The following is a 17,593-nucleotide window of genomic DNA, read 5'->3' as shown; positions in this document are numbered from 1 at the left end:
AGAAGAGGGAACTTCAACTTAGAAGATGCTCCCTTCGGATTGGCCTTTAGGCAAGTCTGTGAGGCATTTGGTTGATTAATGACTGATGTAGGAATGTTCTGTTCATTTGCTGTGGTGCTACCCTTGGTCAGGTTGTCCTGAGTTAAATATGAGACCAGGCTGGGCAAGCCATGGAGAACAAGCAAATAAGCACCATCCCTCAGTGGTCATTGCTTCAGTTCAGGACTCCGGGTTCTTGCCTTTTTGTGTATGAGTACACTGTCACTGTCTTCAGGCACATCAGAAAGGGGCATTGGATCCCATTACAGATGGTGTGAGCCACCATGCAGTTGATGGGAATTGAACTCAGGACCTCTGGGAGAGCAGTACAATGCTCTTAACCACTGAGCCATCTCTTCAGCCTGGTTCTTGCCCTTTTTGTATCTATGATTTACCTTCATGATGGATTATAAACTATCAGATAAAATAAACCCTTTCCTCCTCCCTAAGTTGCTTTTGATCATGGTGTTTATCATCAGCAATAGAACATAAGCTTAAGACACATAGCTAGTAATATGCATTTCCTGTATCCATTACTGAGTATCAGTGAGTTTGCCACAGTTATGTTGACCAAGCCAATTTTCTGTAGACAAAGATGTACTACGCTAAATCCCCTCAAAATTTATTTTCAAGTTGAAAAGGAAGCATTTATAATTTCTATTCTATGAAAAATGTACTTATTTCTATTTGTATATGTTTACATGAATTTATGTTTTTCTCTGTACTTTTCTAATGAATTACCAAGAAAAGCTTGGCTATTTCTTGTTACTCACCCTGCCATCCAGGAATCTGTTACCGAGTACTCTGGTTAAGAACTTTTGATTGTTTTCTTGTTTTGGGCTGCTGCTTGGGTGCTTGCTTTCTTCCTTCTCAGCTGGGTTAGCAGTTATTTGTTGCTCAGAAGAATCAGTGTGTCTGCTCACCTGTCTTGTGTAATCAGTCGTGGGTTTCTGGAGTGAGGTTTGAGGTTCTGTCTTCAACTCATTCTGTTTACTGTGAAGAGAGTTTGCACCTTGTCAGTCATAAGGAGCACACATCATCACACACAACGCTGGTATGAGAAGCAGAAGGTGTGAGTCTGGAAGTGTGAACAGCAGTAAGAGCCCTGTAACATGGCTATAAGAGCCATGGTAAACATGGCTATCTGTCTAAGCATCATGTACCCGAAATCACCTATGCCACTGTCTTCTCAGACTATTTTTTCTCTTCTCATGCCCTAATTATCTGAGTATCTGCTCCAGATCACTTACTACAAGAAGTGAACACAGTCAAAACTGAACACCAACCATGAGTACATTGCCCACTTATAACTTAAATAAGCCTTTGCACCTAGGAATGGATGAAAGTCAAAATTTTGTCAGTCCCAGGCCTGCTCTGTCTCCCCTCAGTTGTTTGACCCCAAGACTTTTTTTCTCAGTTTTCTCTCAAATGCTCCATTATTTATTTGTTGATCTGATCAAAGTTGAGCTATGAACAGTTCTTTGAATATATGTGTAGTTTTATAGTCATCTCTTTTTTTTTTGTAACAGCAGTATGAAATGAAAAAGAAAGTTTAGAGAGAATTCAGTTTAATATCTATGTAAAAGATATTACATGGTTCCTAAAAGGTGAGTGGAAAGAAATTTCTGGAAAGTCAGGGGAGAACCCAGAAGCATTGGAGTAGCAGCAAAACTAAAAAATGTTTTTAGAAAGAAGCCCAGCAACAGTCTTAAATGCCAGTGCGTTCTGCAATGGGTCTCCTGTTTAGCCATATGAGCACAGTCAGACCCCGAGCAAGGGGTCAGAGAGCTTGTCTCAATGAGCTAGTGGAAGTGAACACTAGAATAACATGAGGGAAGAAAGACAAAGATGATGAACCTGAGAGAGGAGGTGGGAAGAACAGGGTGAAGAAGTCTAGCTACCTGAGTATAGGGGTATGGCAACAAGCACATAATCTGGGTTTTCAGACAGCTCTCTCCTACTGTTGTCTCTAGAGATGCTAAGGACTTTCACACATTGCAATGCTGATCTGGAGAAGATGCCACTGAAGAAGCATAGTGGACCAGATACAATGAGAGGTTATGTCAGAGAGGCCCAGGGAGGGAAGGTGTAATCAGGGATATGTGCAGTCCCGTTTGTGTGTTTGGTGACAACAGGTTAATAACTTCTAACCTCTGAATTTTTGCTCTGCTAGTAAGACAGTTACTTGATTGGTCTCACTGGGAAAGTACACAATGGAAAGTCTGAATTAAGAAGAAATTATTTGAATTAATCTTCTATGAAGAGTGAAAGAGAGACCTGGTGGCTGAATGGGAAATGAGGCCAGTTTGCTAGTCTGTAAAGATGGAGAACACAAACTTTTGTGACACCAGTTTGAGATCATGGATGGTCTCCTCTGTGAGTGCTCAGTATTCCTCACGGAGATTCAGAGAAAGAAGACAGTGGTATTCACCCAGAACTATGCCTTTGCCAGATGGTTGAATTTTAAAGACAATAGTGAAAGGCAGAATGCTAGAAAAAGAGTACACAGTTGACAAATAAACCTTATTCTGAGGAAAAAATAGACATTGATTTCTTGTATTCTACATACTTAAACTTCCATTAAAAATAGCACAAACTATGATTTTAGAATTGCTGTAATCTTGATTTTGAAGTCAGGATAATCTTTAACTGTGGGAGTTAATATAGAATGCAGAAGGGAGTGTGGGTGGCTTTAGGGCTACTGGGACCTTCCCTTTTCTTGAACTGGGCATTTGCTGCATGACTGTATGATGTTTGCGCAAACCCAGCTAGAGATAGACACAAGAGATGTGCTTTTATGTCAGTGCAAATATAGTTCTCTAAAATGTCATAAATCTTGGCATAAATCTGGTATAAAATTGGCATAAATCTTACAGATATACGTGCCTAACATATCCATGTCTAGCGATCAGTGCAAAGAATAAGTGCTATTTGGTGTTCAGAGGAGAGAGACATAACCATGGTCTGTGATAACTAGTAAAACAAAGGTATTACTGATTATTTCCTTTCATGATGTCGACTCTATATCCCTTTCCATCTCTTAATTTGGTCCCTAAATCAATCCCCCAAAAGGTATATTCTCCTCATTTCCTGATGAAGAAATTGAGATTCAAAGTGACTACATGGCTTTTTAGTGATAGACACTGATTTAAATGCTCTCCTAGAATGCCTGGCTTTATATCCTGTAGGCAGTAGGGTCATCGGGTGAACATGGAAGCTTGAGATTGAACAAGGACTCAATAAAAAGGAGCAGACCACCAAAGCAGGAAGTATAGACTTTGAAGGCCATTAAGGAGACATAACACTCCTGGGTGGAGGCAAAGAACCTTTATCATCTTTGCTTTATTTACCTATAAAATCATTCTCTTGGTAGACTCAAGACAGAAATATCCAAGAAATTCTGCAGTGTATCTGCCTCTCTTTTAGAACAACCACAGTAGATGTGAAACCAAAAATAACCTGTTAGGTCTGTTTCAAGTAAAAACTGTCTTTAAAAAAAAATACATAGCACTTTAAAAATTAGCATGAAATAGACTCTCCAGCTGAGAAACGACATGTGTCTCTGCTTAGCACAAACAACTCTGCAACACACATTTCTTGTTGTGTTGTTCACAAACTCACAGTTCTTTCTTCTAGGCGGTGTGTTAGCTACCTACTTTACTGAAAATAGAAATTTGCCATTTTAAAAGAAAGGGGAAAACACAGCCTGAGTAGTGTGTTAGAAACCTGGCAGTTCGCTTCCTCATATGGACTTCTGGCCCCAGCTTCTGATCCTAGGGTTACTATGAAGAACTCAGTAGCATCCCTGGCTAGAGTAATTAGGGATGATTACAGTGCTGCTGAGTGATCAACAATGAGGGCAAGCTGCCCAAATGTTCCCTCTCCCACACTGGAGACTTGCTGCAACCAGGCCTTTAGGGCTTCCCACTGATGAAGCTCAGGGTGCTGGGGCTAAAGAGACACACTACAGGGTGAGTGGCAGCATTCTTTGCCTTAGTGATGCAGAGTCCCTGATGACCCTCCCATGCAACTCCACCACAGCAGATCACACATTTCATTTGGATTACACAAAATCTCATATAGAGTACCCGGGGGGCTCAGCAAAAGGTCACCAGATGCCATTCAAAATGTCTGCCAGCCTTGGCAGCCAATCAATGCCTCCAATTCCCAACCATGTGCCAACTATCCTCTAGCGTAGCCTCCTGGGACTGTGACAGCACAGGGACTGGAGATCTAATTTTCGTTTTTGTAAAATGTTTGTATTGAAAGTTATAAGAGATCATCAGCACAGTCAGGATTTTGCCTCTCTTCTAATTTTTTTTTTTTTTAAGCAAGATGTTAAACATATAACAGCAATTAGGGAGGGAATACACCTGAAATATCACACTAACTGAAATAACACGGAAACTGAAAGACAGAGTCTGTGATAAAGTATGTTGAAAAAGTTATCTTGAAATCTGTGAGGCTTTTAAACACTGTTCTTTCTTTTTGAAGCTACAGGGATATGACAAAAATAATTTAGTTTCCAGAAAGATGTTAAAATGATGTTAATTCTACTCTTATATTTATGCTCAATTCACTGCTCCACTACTAGTGACACCATAAATTTATACATCATCACACATAAATGTATGTCATAAATGTACACATATACCACACTTTGTGCTGAACTCATGGTTTGCAAAGTTGGTATTATTGTCATGGCAAAAATCAATGATCAAAGAGATTAAGTAATTTACTTAATGCTCATAAGAAAGACTATGACTTTAATCCAGACTCATATGGCTCCAAAGCCTGTGTGCCTCAATATCACACCTATAACTTAACAAATGATTCATAATTAAACAGTAGGGTTTTAAATTGTCTTTTAAAAAAATTATTGGCTATTTTATTTACATTTCAGATGTTATCTCCTTTCCCCATTCCCCCCAGATCTTGTCTTTAGAATATGAATGCAAATTTTAGTGAAAACTAACCTAGAGTGGTTTCTAGTCTATATTCTAAGTTAGTGTCTTTGTAGAACATCAAAGTGCTCATTCAGCCTGTGTTTATACTTTTCCAGAGACAGAAATGTTACAATCCCAAAGTAACTCAACTCTTTATGACACTGAGCTGTGTTCTGGCATTAATGGAAATAGTAAGTTTACGTGTTCAATCCACTCATACTATAGTTTTTGGAGACTATAGCAGCTTTCTCAAATGACTGTGATTATGGAAGATATAAAATTAGTAACTAATCCAACCAGCAATTGTTCTTTGCTCTGGTTTACTTTTAAATTGTAAATGATATCTCAATATCTCTGCTTTCCTGAAAGCTCTATTTATTATTTACAATAGTATATCTTGTACCACAGACCTTGCCTTCTGTTTGTCTTTTGGGTATATATTATTACTTCCTTATTCTGATTATTCCTTATTCTTATAAGCTAGCCATTGTATTCAGACTGTATTGTTAAATGAGAATATACAAAACAAACAAACAAACAAGTAAGTAAAAGAGAAAAAATATTCTATAAATAAATGGGTCAACTGACTCTTGGGAAACCTATGAACCTATGAAAAACCTATGAACCAGGTTCATATTAATGTACCAAAGAGTTCAAGGCCATCACAAACAACTAGCAAGACATTGTACTAAAATAAAAAAGTTTAACAACAACCAGAATGACTACAAAAAAGGCTGCAGAAATTGTTCAGTTAATGAACACTTGCCAAATATGCCCTAAACTCATCCAATCCCAGTACAGAAAGAGAAGACACCATGGCACTTTGCCTAGTGCTCATTGGCTCTGACAAATGGCAATTTAGTGTTGTTTCTTATGGTGCTCCGCCATCATAAGCACCTCCTTCATCACCCAGGTCCATTGTAGATGCCATTTTCTTTTGAGGTCTAGAGCTTGCTTACTAATAAGGATCCTAAAGTTCAAGTGCACGGGCTGTGCTAGATTTCAGCAAAGGGAACTCCACACAGATGGAAAAATAGCTAATGTATCCTGATACCTTGTTACTTGATAATCATAATAAATACAAATTCTAGGAATTGCCAACTTGAAAAAGCCAAGAGTGATTAGTAGAAAAATCAACCCCCACAGGGATTGCATGTCAGATATCATGCATAACAGATGTTTACAAAATGACTCATAACAGTAACAAAATTAAAGTTATGAAGTAGCAATGAAATAATTCTGTAATTGGAGGGTCACCACAACATGAGGAACTGTATTTAAGGACCGCAGTGTTATGAAGGTTGAGAACTACTGCCCTAGATGCTATGCATGGTTTTATGGAGTGGGAACAGTAATAACTGCCCATTACTTTGTCTGATTGAGTTACACTAAGACAGTGACATGTAAAGAAATCAAGGATTTAATACTACACTGTGCAAATATAAACTTGGGTTATTTCAAACTTTTAACTGGATGTATGATATCATCATGTGAAGCTATTATATCATGCACAGATACTTTTGCTCTCTTTAAATTTTAAGCAAAAAAAAAAGATAAAATCACATCCTGATTATTTTAAATCTATGGTTGACAATTCGATGTGGGAAATTTTACAGATCAATATTTTATTTTCTGTAATACTTTTAAAAATAGTTTCTTACAGTGTCAATATAAAAAAGTTCAATCTATCCTGTACCATTGTGATTTACTTTGTCACAAACGTTTTATTTATCTGAATACTCTATTCTATGAAATATATTTATTTGGTGCTTAGATCCATGCCATTCTCTTGCCTAATAAACTGGTCAGGTCGACTCTGTTAGGAGCTACCTCTGACTCTGGATGGGTAGCTTTAGTGAAGATGGTTTTCTCCCTGGAAGTTGCTTTAGTCTTCCTGTACCACTGTACTAAAGGCCACCCCCTTCATTATGGTGGCTTGTGCTACAGAATGCTCCATTTAGTTTCAGTGGTATTCATCTTGTGAGCTTTTCAGACCTAATGCTGGTATCAACTTTGTAGATGCTGACCAATCATCCCTGTGCTACACATTGAACTTTTCTTACTCTGATTCTGTATCTCTGTAACTAGTCCCATCATAACTAAAACTTCCTTATTGTAGAGGGTAAATGTGCAAAACCATTTCCTACTAGAATCCAGCCTTACAATTTGTAAAAAATGTATAAAATGAACCTTTACATTCAACAAGGACTATTCCAACAGGATTGAACCATAAATACAGCACTTAGGCCAACGTTATTTGGTTTTTTATTGATTGATTGATTGATTGAGGCACTGTCTTTATTGGTCGAATATCAGGAGTCCATTGGTCCTGAGAGCCTTGGTCAATGTGCTGATCTTCTCCACATTCGTTTCTGCCTGTTTCTGAAGCCTAATGAGTGGCTACTGCTTCTTCCAATAGTGGATCACGGATTTTCCCCTATTTCTCTTCTGAGTGTCTATTACTGCCTGATACTTCCACTTAACCTCATGAGTCTGATGCCCTAGGTAAGCAAACTATCTGGTAGGCTTCAGCCACAATAGCTTTGCTGTCATAGGGCAGAGGTATCCCACTGAGGTATTACTGGGCAGCTTGACCTTGCTTGGTCTCGTGGGGCAGCCTTTCAAAATGAGTAAAAATAATTCTGCTCCAGTCTTGGAAGTGATAGGGGCCTTGCAAAGGGTTGGTGCCCATCTGCCTTCAGAGAAAGGTACTTTAACTTGTTTCGGTAGAAATTTCCAGAAATGTTGATGCCCTCGAAGAGCATAACCACCTTCCAGCCCAGGGGTACATGTTTTGCCACAATGGCCAACAGGTTGTTCAAAAGTGGAACTGGATACCCAGTTCTACAACCTGCCACTCTGCCATCTTCAGCAGCTTCCAAAGAAAAGAGTTTATGTACAATTATTTTCCCAGTGCTAGGAGTCTGTTCTGGTTACCTTGCTACAATCTAGAGTCAGCTGGAAGAAAGGATCACAATTGAGAAAATATCCCTACTAGATTGGCCTGTGGTCTATTTTTAATTTTTGTTGGTGATTGGTGGGGAAAGGCAGTGCCACACCTGAGCTGGGTGTCCTGCCTATAAGAGAGCAAGTTGAGCAAGCCACAAAGAGCAAGCAAGTAAGCAGCACTCTTTCTTGGCCTCTGTATCACCTTCCTTTCAGGTTCCTATCTTCTTTCAGAGATGGAGTGTGACCTAAGTAGTTAGTATATGGTAAAATAAACTTTCCTTCCCAAGTGTTTATAGGTTTGGTGTTTTATTCCAGCAAGAAAACCCCAACTAAGACAGACTCTGACCCCATGCTTTGATTATACTAATATATATATATGGTTTTTGATGAGCACATACTTTATAAAGACCTGCATATTTTCTAAGCCTTGTCAACTCTGAGTATTTTCATTTAAAAAGTGTTCCTAACTTGATTTATGAAAATAATCTCTCATTGCTGTATACATTTCTTTTAATATCATGCAGGCTAAAATTTCCCCATATCAGTTGTTTATTTCTTCTTTTGTGAATTGCCTGTCTAGATCTGTTGTCAAATTTTGAGGTAGGATTGCTCATATTTACCTTATGCACTTGCAATTAGCTCTGTGCATACTAAGAAGGTTATTTTGTCTAGAGTGTGAGTTACAGGCATTTCAAATAGTGCTTAGGACTTGACCTTAAAGCTTTCCTTCTTTTTTGAAAAATGGAATTTTAAATGATAAATTGATATTTTTTACCATGTAGTCCCAATATCTGGGATCAGTGGGTACACATTTTTCTTATTCCACAGAAGTCATAAATTGAAGATTTCTGCTTGAGCCTTATACTGTGTGCATGCATTAACAACAACAATATCATATGTATTATTGTACTTCTCACGAGGCTTTAGATAAGCACAAAACCAAACAGAAGGAATCAACAAAATCCATGGATACAGTTAATACTGTCAATGTTGTGAGATCCTGAATCAACTAGGAGACAAGCTGCCATGCATGCCTATAAAATAATTTCAACATTAGATTAATTGAAAGGGAAGACCCAGTGTAACTGTCTGGACTGGAGTTATGGGATGAGTAAGGAGAAAGCCAGCTGAGCCCCAGAATGCTCTGTGCTCCTCACTGTGGATGCAGTGTGACCAGCTGTCTCATGCTTCTGCTGCAGACCTTCTAACTGAGATCCAAAATAAACATTTCCATCCTTGAGCTGCTTCTTGTCACATGTTTCATCACAACAAAGAGAAATTTAACTAATATAGCCACTGTAGGTGAAAAGAGTAGCTAAACGCAGTATAAAAGGCTTAGGATGGAATGATTTTAGCATATTCATCATTTTGAACTGTGTCAATGGACACAACAACAGTTGCTCTGATGTTCAGTTGATTTTTTTTTTAAAGGTTTATTTACTTTTAATTTGTGTGGATGAGTGTTTGACATGCATGTATGTATGTGTACCACCTGTGTGCCTGGAGCCCTTGAAGGCCAGCAGAGGGTGCCAGATATCATGGAGTTATAGTTGCAAACTGTCATATGGTGACCTGAGTCCTCTGCAGAAGTAGTAAGTGCTCTAAATCAGCCCTCAACTGTGTATTTTAGATGATACAGTATGCATTATAGGTGATATTTATTTTCCCTTCGTCCCTTGATATCTGCTTCTTCCCTAGTATTCAAGATTGAATCTGATCAAGATTGAGTCTAGCACATTCTAGATAACTTTTCTACTATCAGGTTTTATTCTCAGTCCTGTAATATTCCAACTCATCCATATGTAATGCACTGATGTCAAATTTTTCATGGTGAAGTTTATTCTGGGTTTATCCAGAAGCTACAATTTCTCTTTCCTAGATTACTCTTACTGTGCCCTATAATGGTCTTTCTCTTTTCTCTTTCATTCCCAGTTTATCTATCACTCAGCAGCTAGAACCATGTTTTGGAAACTGTAAACATGATATATTCTCCATTGTTCTCAATTTTCCAATAGATTCTCATCCTACTGAAAGCAGAGTTCACACCATGGCTCACACAGAGCCTGGTCTCAGCCTGCTGGCCTCTTTGATCTCACACATTTGTTGTGTTTTATTGTTGTTGTTGTTGTTGTTGTTGTTTTACTCTGTGCATTCAACTTAATGGCCTTCTTGTTTGTTGCAGTTGTTAGGAAGGCCAATTGTCTGATATCTGAACTTTGACATATAGATAGTTGCAATCTCTTCCTCAGAAGAGAAAGAGGATGCATACATCTTTACAGTAAAGAGGAGTCTAGTAGAGCCATGGCTGCTGGAACACTGGTAGAGTCAGCTCAGGTCCTCTTACTGTCTGCTGTGCTGTGGTAATTCTTATGCATGACCCTGCTCTGTTTCCACAGAGATGCAGGCAAGTGATGCATGTCCAGAGAAGCCTTTTGAGAATTTTTTTGTATCACTGTAATTCTTTCCTCTTGTTTTGATTATACTGTCACCATCTGAGTGGACACTGTTTGCTATATCTTCTGCCACTAATACTCTATGTGCCCTACTGAATCTCAAAGGCTCATTTATCAGAAGGTACTCATTCATACCTGTGGAGAGGATAGTGATGGTATTGCAGATAATACATTAATTTCTAAATCTACTGAAACTTCAAACAGTTTGAAAAAATAATATAAAATTTGTTATTGTAAATGACATCAGAGAACTAAAAGTGAGAAAATTTTGTTTTCTAAGAAAGTTCTGTGAGAAAACATCAGAGAAAACATGGACTTATAATACCAAGGTAAACTGTTATTAATTGTGTATAATTCTTCCCCTTAAAACTTTGTATATAGCCTACCTAGTGTCTAATACTGCTCTACTGATAATACAATATCTAAAGAACAAAGGGATTTGTTACTGACCTTTGAAATTGTTATGTTTTATTGTTGTTGTTGTTTTACTCTGTGCATTCAACTTAATGGCCTTCTTGTTTGTTGCAGTTGTTAGGAAGGCCAATTGTCTGATATCTGAATGGCAATTTTAGATGTCAACTTTATTTAATGGAAGGAAATTCTTAGAATATAAACATTTCAGTTCTGTTCATGAATTTAACTTATCAAGGCATTATCAATTTAACAACACTTATTACAGCTCTGTCCTAAGGATCTTCTCTAATACTCCCTGCTGCCTTCATCTTTAGTGTGATAGATAGTGTGTATCTAGAATCAAGCACAGTCCTCCCTTGAGTACTGACTACAGAGGGGAAACACATCTGAGTGTCTTAGTGCATACTCAGCACAAACACAGACAGAAACCTAAGCATTTAACTCATGTAACCATGACCACACACACTAACCCAAGGAGAAGCCTGGTATGGACCATGTTGATTTGACTGTTAGCATATTTTCTTGCCAAGGTCCCTCAGCATTCTGCTCTCTGTATCTGTACTACAATGAGTGCCTTGTTTCCCTTGATTTTAGAAATTATCACACATAAATCCTTCCCACTTCCAGAAGGGAGAACACCTAACAACAATTATTTTGATGTGCATTTTAGTTTTAATATGGTCTGTGCCCTCCAAAACTCATGTTGGAGTTTATTCTCCATTGTGAGATACTGAAGGTGACCATTTAACCAAACTATTATTTTTAGAGTGGGAAACTTTATGGAGAGTTTTGGACTAAATAAAATTCTAAAGTAGAATCAAACACATGATAGACTTGTGGGATTTGAAAAGAAGAATAGAAAGAACAGGTAAAATAAACTCATGCCTACACACATTTTTTTCAACTACCATGCATGTCTGCACCACTTTAAGACTGACGAGAGGAAAGCCATCATCAGATGCAACCATCCTCAACCCCAGACCTCCAGAACCATGGGGGAAAAATAAACCTGTTTTGGTCAGATGTATCTGGTCTGTGGGACTGTGCTGTTAGCAACAGCAAAATAAACAGCAGTATATCACCTACCTCAATAGTATGCCTTGTATCAAGCCATTGTGAGAGAGATGATTCATCAGAATTGACAGTAGCATATCTTTTCATTCCTTTCATTTGGGCCTCATAGTCCCAGCAGTAAGGGGGAGGACTATATAATTGAATCTGCTTTTATCTGCTTTTTGTCAAAATGCTCTGACCCTTGGAAATCACTACTTTCATGTTTAGTGCTTAAAATTGGCTACAATTTGTCCAGGGATTGTTCACCAGCCTCTGGATCTTATTCTCTATTTTTACCTTCTTGTTTGGAGAGGAGATAAAGGCCTATTTTCCTTTCAAGGAGCTATCAAAGATTATTCAGGAATGCTGAATAACATCTGCATGCTATTTGAAAGCTTGGGATGTCAGGCTTGAAATCCTTTAAAGCAAGGAAACATTGGTAGATCTTTACTTTTCTTGGCAACTATGTTACTCTAATTCACTTACTCAGGTTTCAAAATGTAGAGTACTTTGTAATTTGTGTGGAGGATACAGCTTTGTACACAGGACTTCACAGGTAAAGAGGAAAGCAGAGATATAGGAAGTCTCAACACAATAAATTAGTCAGGGGTGTTATGGGAGCTATCAGGCACAGTAGATTTGTATTTTAGAAGGATCCTCTGGACATAGTGAAGAATGGGGATTTTCAGACTAGAATATATAGGAGTCAATAGGGAATCCATTTTAAAAGCAATTTTGGCTTAGTCCATCTGCAGAGGGAGCTTGGGATCTACTCAAGTGGGATGAATGCTGGTCGTTCATGCATGACACTTTAAAAGGAAGGCTTCATAAAGTCCACTAGGGGACAAGAAAGGTAGAAGCAAAGATTTGACTTGGAAGGCTTAGATGTAATCTTAAAGGGAAATGACGACGGAACAAACCACAGAAAATGTGTTTCATTCTTCAAAGTTCATAGAATAAGTTTCTTTGTGAAAAGTAATTACATTAAATAGGTCTTGGGTATATTTTTAAATCTAATAATGAATGTAGAACAGAGGAGTGGTGACATCTGTTCCAGTCTTAAGCAGAACAGCTTCCCTCAGTTACCTCATTTGTAGCACAGGTGGGTAATTGTTATGAGGTGAATTCTGTCACCATAGAGATTACTATGTTTAAGTCCCAAATCTTACACCTTACACACACACACACACACACACACACACACACACACACACACACACACACATTAATATATTATAATATAATAATATAATGGTCCTATAATCCAGTTGACTAGCATCTTTATAAAAGAGGGATTTGAATAAGGTGCAAACATGGAAAAGTCACATAGTACCAAAACCCTAATGACAAGAGTACACAGGACACATGGAAATATTTTTCTGGTACCTCTGGAGGGAATTCAGCTGGATGCTACCTTGAGTGTTAAATCTCTAGCAACCACAACTGTGAAAAAATTAATTCTGTGGTGTCTGGCACATTGACAGAGTAACAAGCTCATACACAGTTCTAGATCTTCAAGTTTGATGTAGTATTTCCTCTTCAACAATGTCCTACAGGAAATCTCAGCTAAACGTGTTTCCACTTCTTTTCATTATACTTTTTTTTAAAGTCTTTAATTCAGACTTTCTTTTTGATGACATTCCCTTTGTGATTTAGTTAAACTTCTTATGCAGATTTTTTATTAACAGGTTCAACTCAGAGACACAACCTTTTCACATTCAGTAGCCCTGGGTTGAGGTATTTGGGGACTTAGGGGACATAATGGCTGTTGATCTCCTTACCTGGGCAACAAGAAGTGTGTTGACAACTGTTCACTTTTGAGCTGCAGAAGATTATTCTAACAGAGCATGTTAATTGCCTATGGTAGTCGAACAACAACAGCACCGAGTTCACAGAAAGCCCGTCTTACTATAAAATAATACCACTTTTATAGTGTTTCATGAGCAAGAACTGTGGCTTTTACTTCACAATTTACTTAATGTACCATTTACTCCTTTACTACTTAAATTAAGCAAGCTTCCTCCTCACTTTTCTTTTAGCAACAAACTACATTTGACATTCTTAAAACAAGAGACTTTGAATGGGATGGAGCTATAATCAGCTTTATGAAGACAAACAAGAGGAGTGGTGGTGTTGTATTCCTGGTAGAAGTGTGTTCCATTGCTAATTCTCTTTGCTTTTTTATTTGATATAGTGAAAGAGGATTGGTAAAGATCTTGAAATGGTCATTTACCTCATCACAGTTTTCTCATTTATAAAATAGAACATATCCTGTTTCTTAGGCATAGAATATAAATGATATGGCAACCTTTTCATAGGATGGTATATGGCTTTCATTAAACACTTTGTATCTTTGGAAGGATATACTTCAACAGAGCAGAGTCACTTATTAGGTGTGTGAGATATCCTGGTCACTGCAAAATGCCCATATACTTTTAATTGCCTCAACCTACTATGCAAGTGTCATTAAATTCCTGCTTTATAGATTAGAATAGAAGACCAGACATACCACTACATTTTTCTCAATGTCAACTGACTAGGAAGAAACAGGCTTATGGTTAAAACTCTTATCACTCTGCTCTGCAAAGATCTCAAAATCATGGATGCCATCTTTCCTTGCTCACTTGCTAGTCTATGCAGACATGATTGATGACAGCCTTCATGTTGGAATTACTCTGGGTGACAATGCTGATAGTGAAGCAGCAAAAGCAATTGGTGTTGCTTATCCATTTGGACAACAATGGTTATAGGACCTTCATTAAGAGACTGAATCAGTTTGTCTTAGGTTGGGCTCCAGATGTTTATTTTTAAGTATGCTTTGGGTGATTGTCTTGACTTTAATAAGCATTACTTCCAACAGCTATGTTCAATGACACAATAGTAGAAAGAAACAAAGAGATCATCACTGGAGAGATAGGCAACTGGGTACTGACTTTCTGGAAGAAAATAGGTTTAATTTGCATTCTTTTCTTTTAAAAACAGCTAAAAATCTAGAAAAAAGAGTTTGTCATGCTCTTCTGTGCCAAGTACCTTGTTAACTTTAAAGATGTCTGAATGATCCTCCGCAAACATGCTGTCATAAATGAACAGAGGAAAGACGTGTTGGCTGAGCTCTGAGAAGTTTGCTTAGAGAAGGAGCACATGTAAAACGAGTAAGGGAAAACCTTACAAACTGTGACTCATTATTAATCCCACCCTTGTAATTCACAACAAATTGACTAATAGTCTGCCTCCCTATCTCCCTCCCACCACCAAATTACTGCATGTGGTAGATTGCAAACTTGACTAGGAAAAGCAGCAATACTCCATTAATATTTATAAGTGTCACAATGCTCATATTTTCCATCTATTTGGAAAATCAGCCCAAGTAATTAAAGAGAATTGGGGAATTATAAAGATGAAAGTATCAGAAAAATTGTTCACGGACTTATCACCCCTGCTTTATTTCTACTTTTACATTTTAATGACTTAATTTACAAAAGATGACACTTTTAAAAGTTCTTAATTTAAAAAAAATCATTATTATCTAAGAAACACAGTCATTTTTCAGAGAAGAAACTTACATCCTTGGCTTTTCTACGAAGTAGCGAAAGTGTTTACTTCCAATAATTTTCACTATCATCTCCGGCATTGGTGCTGAACTGGGTTGAGTCTTCCAAGGTGAAGACATGGTCCCTCTTCAAATCTTGTAACATTCTTAGAGAAGGTAAATAAACACATCTAAGCAGTTCTGGTTCTCTCATCAACAATAACACCAAGACACACTGGCATCAATCTTGTGAAGGGATTATATAGACTACTTTAGTATAGTGACTACATTAAAGATATTTGAAAAAAATCAAGAACAGTACAATCATTACATTCCAAGATTTTTCCTAAGAGCAGAAGATAAAATTCTTATGTGAATCCTTGTTCTTTGAGAATTTAAGGCTACAAGTCTGAAAATCCTTGTTAAAATACCTCCCCTCAATCCTTCCCAAATAATTGAGCTGTTTTATTACAGCTAGTCCTTATCCAGTTCAGACAGAAGCAATTTATTCTAAATGCTTTTTGGAGATGTCTCACTTTCTTACTAGGGGCTCAGGGAGTGGAAGCTTCTATGGTATGCACAGTTTGTATTACATAATGCATATGCTTCTCTACTTTTAAGTCACAAGACCTAGGAAGATTGGGTATAAACGATGCCACCCCCTATACTCATTTAACACTCCCAATAAAATTACCTATTACATCTTTAAAATTACACTCATGGCGGCGGCGGTGGTGGTGGTGGTGTGTGTGTGTGTGTGTGTGTGTGTGTGTGTGTGTGTGTAAAATTCAGAGAAGAACCTGCTGCAATAAGTTTTCTGGTTCTCCAATGTGTGTTCCAGGAAGTGAACTCAGGTTGAAAGGCTAAGCCATCTCCTCAGCCAGGCTGAGAAATACTCCTAATATCCATTCTTGCTTTACCAGTGAAGGAAGTGGTATGTGTAGCTAGAGCTCCCAATCTCAGAAGAAGGACTGACTGCAAAGCAAGTGTACTGAGTCCTTTGGAGACTACATCTTTCTGACTGTAGGGCTTGGGATGAGACCGTCCTGAGGTCAGAGCAGAAAGCCAGGCTTTAGTCGACCACTTGAATCGACACTCAGCTCTGAAACTCCCTTTCTCCATTTGTGAATTCAAGAGTAATTCTTGTTGTGCTCAGAGACTCTCTGTGAATTCAGAAGACAAAGTGCTTGAAGAAGCATTATATATCGAAACAGAAATGCATTCTCTCCAGTCTGTACCCACAGCTATCGGACTCTGCAAATGAAATCCAGCTTGAGATAAATCCTGGGTGTTTAAGGCGGAGTGATGCTAGGTGAACCTGACTGACCCCTTATTTTCAGAGAGTTCGAGAGGCCTCTAGAACTTGTTTAAGCCCTGGCTTTACATATGGGAAATTAAGGTCCAGAGAGGGTATGCTGCCTCATCAAGGAATTCCAGATTGGAGAGGGAAGGAGAAGGCAGAGGTCTTTCCAGTGTCCTGTTCTGATAGCTACAGCAGGGACCTTCCCATGATTTCAGTTCACTCAGTGTGGACAGTACCCCAGAAGAGACCTCATCCTGCCCTCTGCAGGCTCTTTTAAGCCAAACACGGATTTGAGGCTATCTTGCCCTACTTGCCCTGCAGTGGGGCATCAACCTTGAGACCATCTCCAGAAGGGATCAGAGGGACAAGCAGTCTTACCGCCAAAGTGGCGTGTCCTACCCAGGGAGTTCAGAAGCAGGACTGCTTCTGTCTAAAAAGCAACCCAGAACGTTGGGTGTGGAGCTCAGGAATCCAGCCAATCACAGGGCCAGCTCGCGGGTGGGGCATTGCAACTCTGTCGCTAAGGACGCAGAGGCTGTTGCTGGGTGGAAACTAGATTTCTCCTCACCACTGGCAGCAGAAGGTCTTAAGGGTTCAGGGGAGAGACCAGATGTCCCAAGGGTGTGGCTGCTGCCTGGAGGGAGTTGTGTGCTTTGAGTTCTGTGCTGAAGGATCCCTGTGCCTTTCCAGAAGCCCCATCTTGCTCACCAGGAGACTGGGCTGCTCTTCCACTAAGACCTCCTTTTACTTTGTAAAACTTGCTGGAAACTGTAATCTTTATACTGCTAACCAGGGCTTCTAGATACACGGTTTTAGGTAAACATCTTATTTGCTCCAGGAATGTTTCCTGCTGTGCATTGGCAGAAAAGGAGAACAAACAAAAAAGATTTTGTTGACATTAAATAAG

At 38.6% G+C, this 17,593-nt stretch overlaps 1 protein-coding gene and 1 pseudogene across 2 annotated transcripts in view; both read right to left on the bottom strand.

Moving 5' to 3' along the window:
* Window positions 1-17,203, bottom strand: part of C5H1orf87 (chromosome 5 C1orf87 homolog) — a 67,191-nt gene extending 49,988 nt beyond the window's left edge. Inside the window, exons 1-3 of one of the 2 annotated variants that reach the window (XM_034503657.3) lie at window positions 17,065-17,203; window positions 15,418-15,550; window positions 813-1,032 (exon numbers count right to left, since the gene is read on the bottom strand). In XM_034503657.3, coding sequence (XP_034359548.1) covers window positions 813-1,032; window positions 15,418-15,524 — 327 coding nt within the window. In that variant the 5' untranslated portion in view covers window positions 15,525-15,550; window positions 17,065-17,203. The remainder of the gene's footprint in view (window positions 1-812; window positions 1,033-15,417; window positions 15,551-17,064) is intronic. The other variant, XM_076934637.1, reaches the window with a different exon arrangement.
* LOC117708353 (large ribosomal subunit protein uL13 pseudogene) lies at window positions 7,284-14,926 on the bottom strand (annotated as a pseudogene).
* Window positions 17,204-17,593: the final 390 nt, after the last annotated feature.

The sequence above is a fragment of the Arvicanthis niloticus genome, chromosome 5, assembly GCF_011762505.2.
Source record: "Arvicanthis niloticus isolate mArvNil1 chromosome 5, mArvNil1.pat.X, whole genome shotgun sequence".
In the NCBI taxonomy this organism is placed as follows: domain Eukaryota; kingdom Metazoa; phylum Chordata; class Mammalia; order Rodentia; family Muridae; genus Arvicanthis; species Arvicanthis niloticus.
This window is presented reverse-complemented; position numbering and strand designations above follow the sequence as displayed.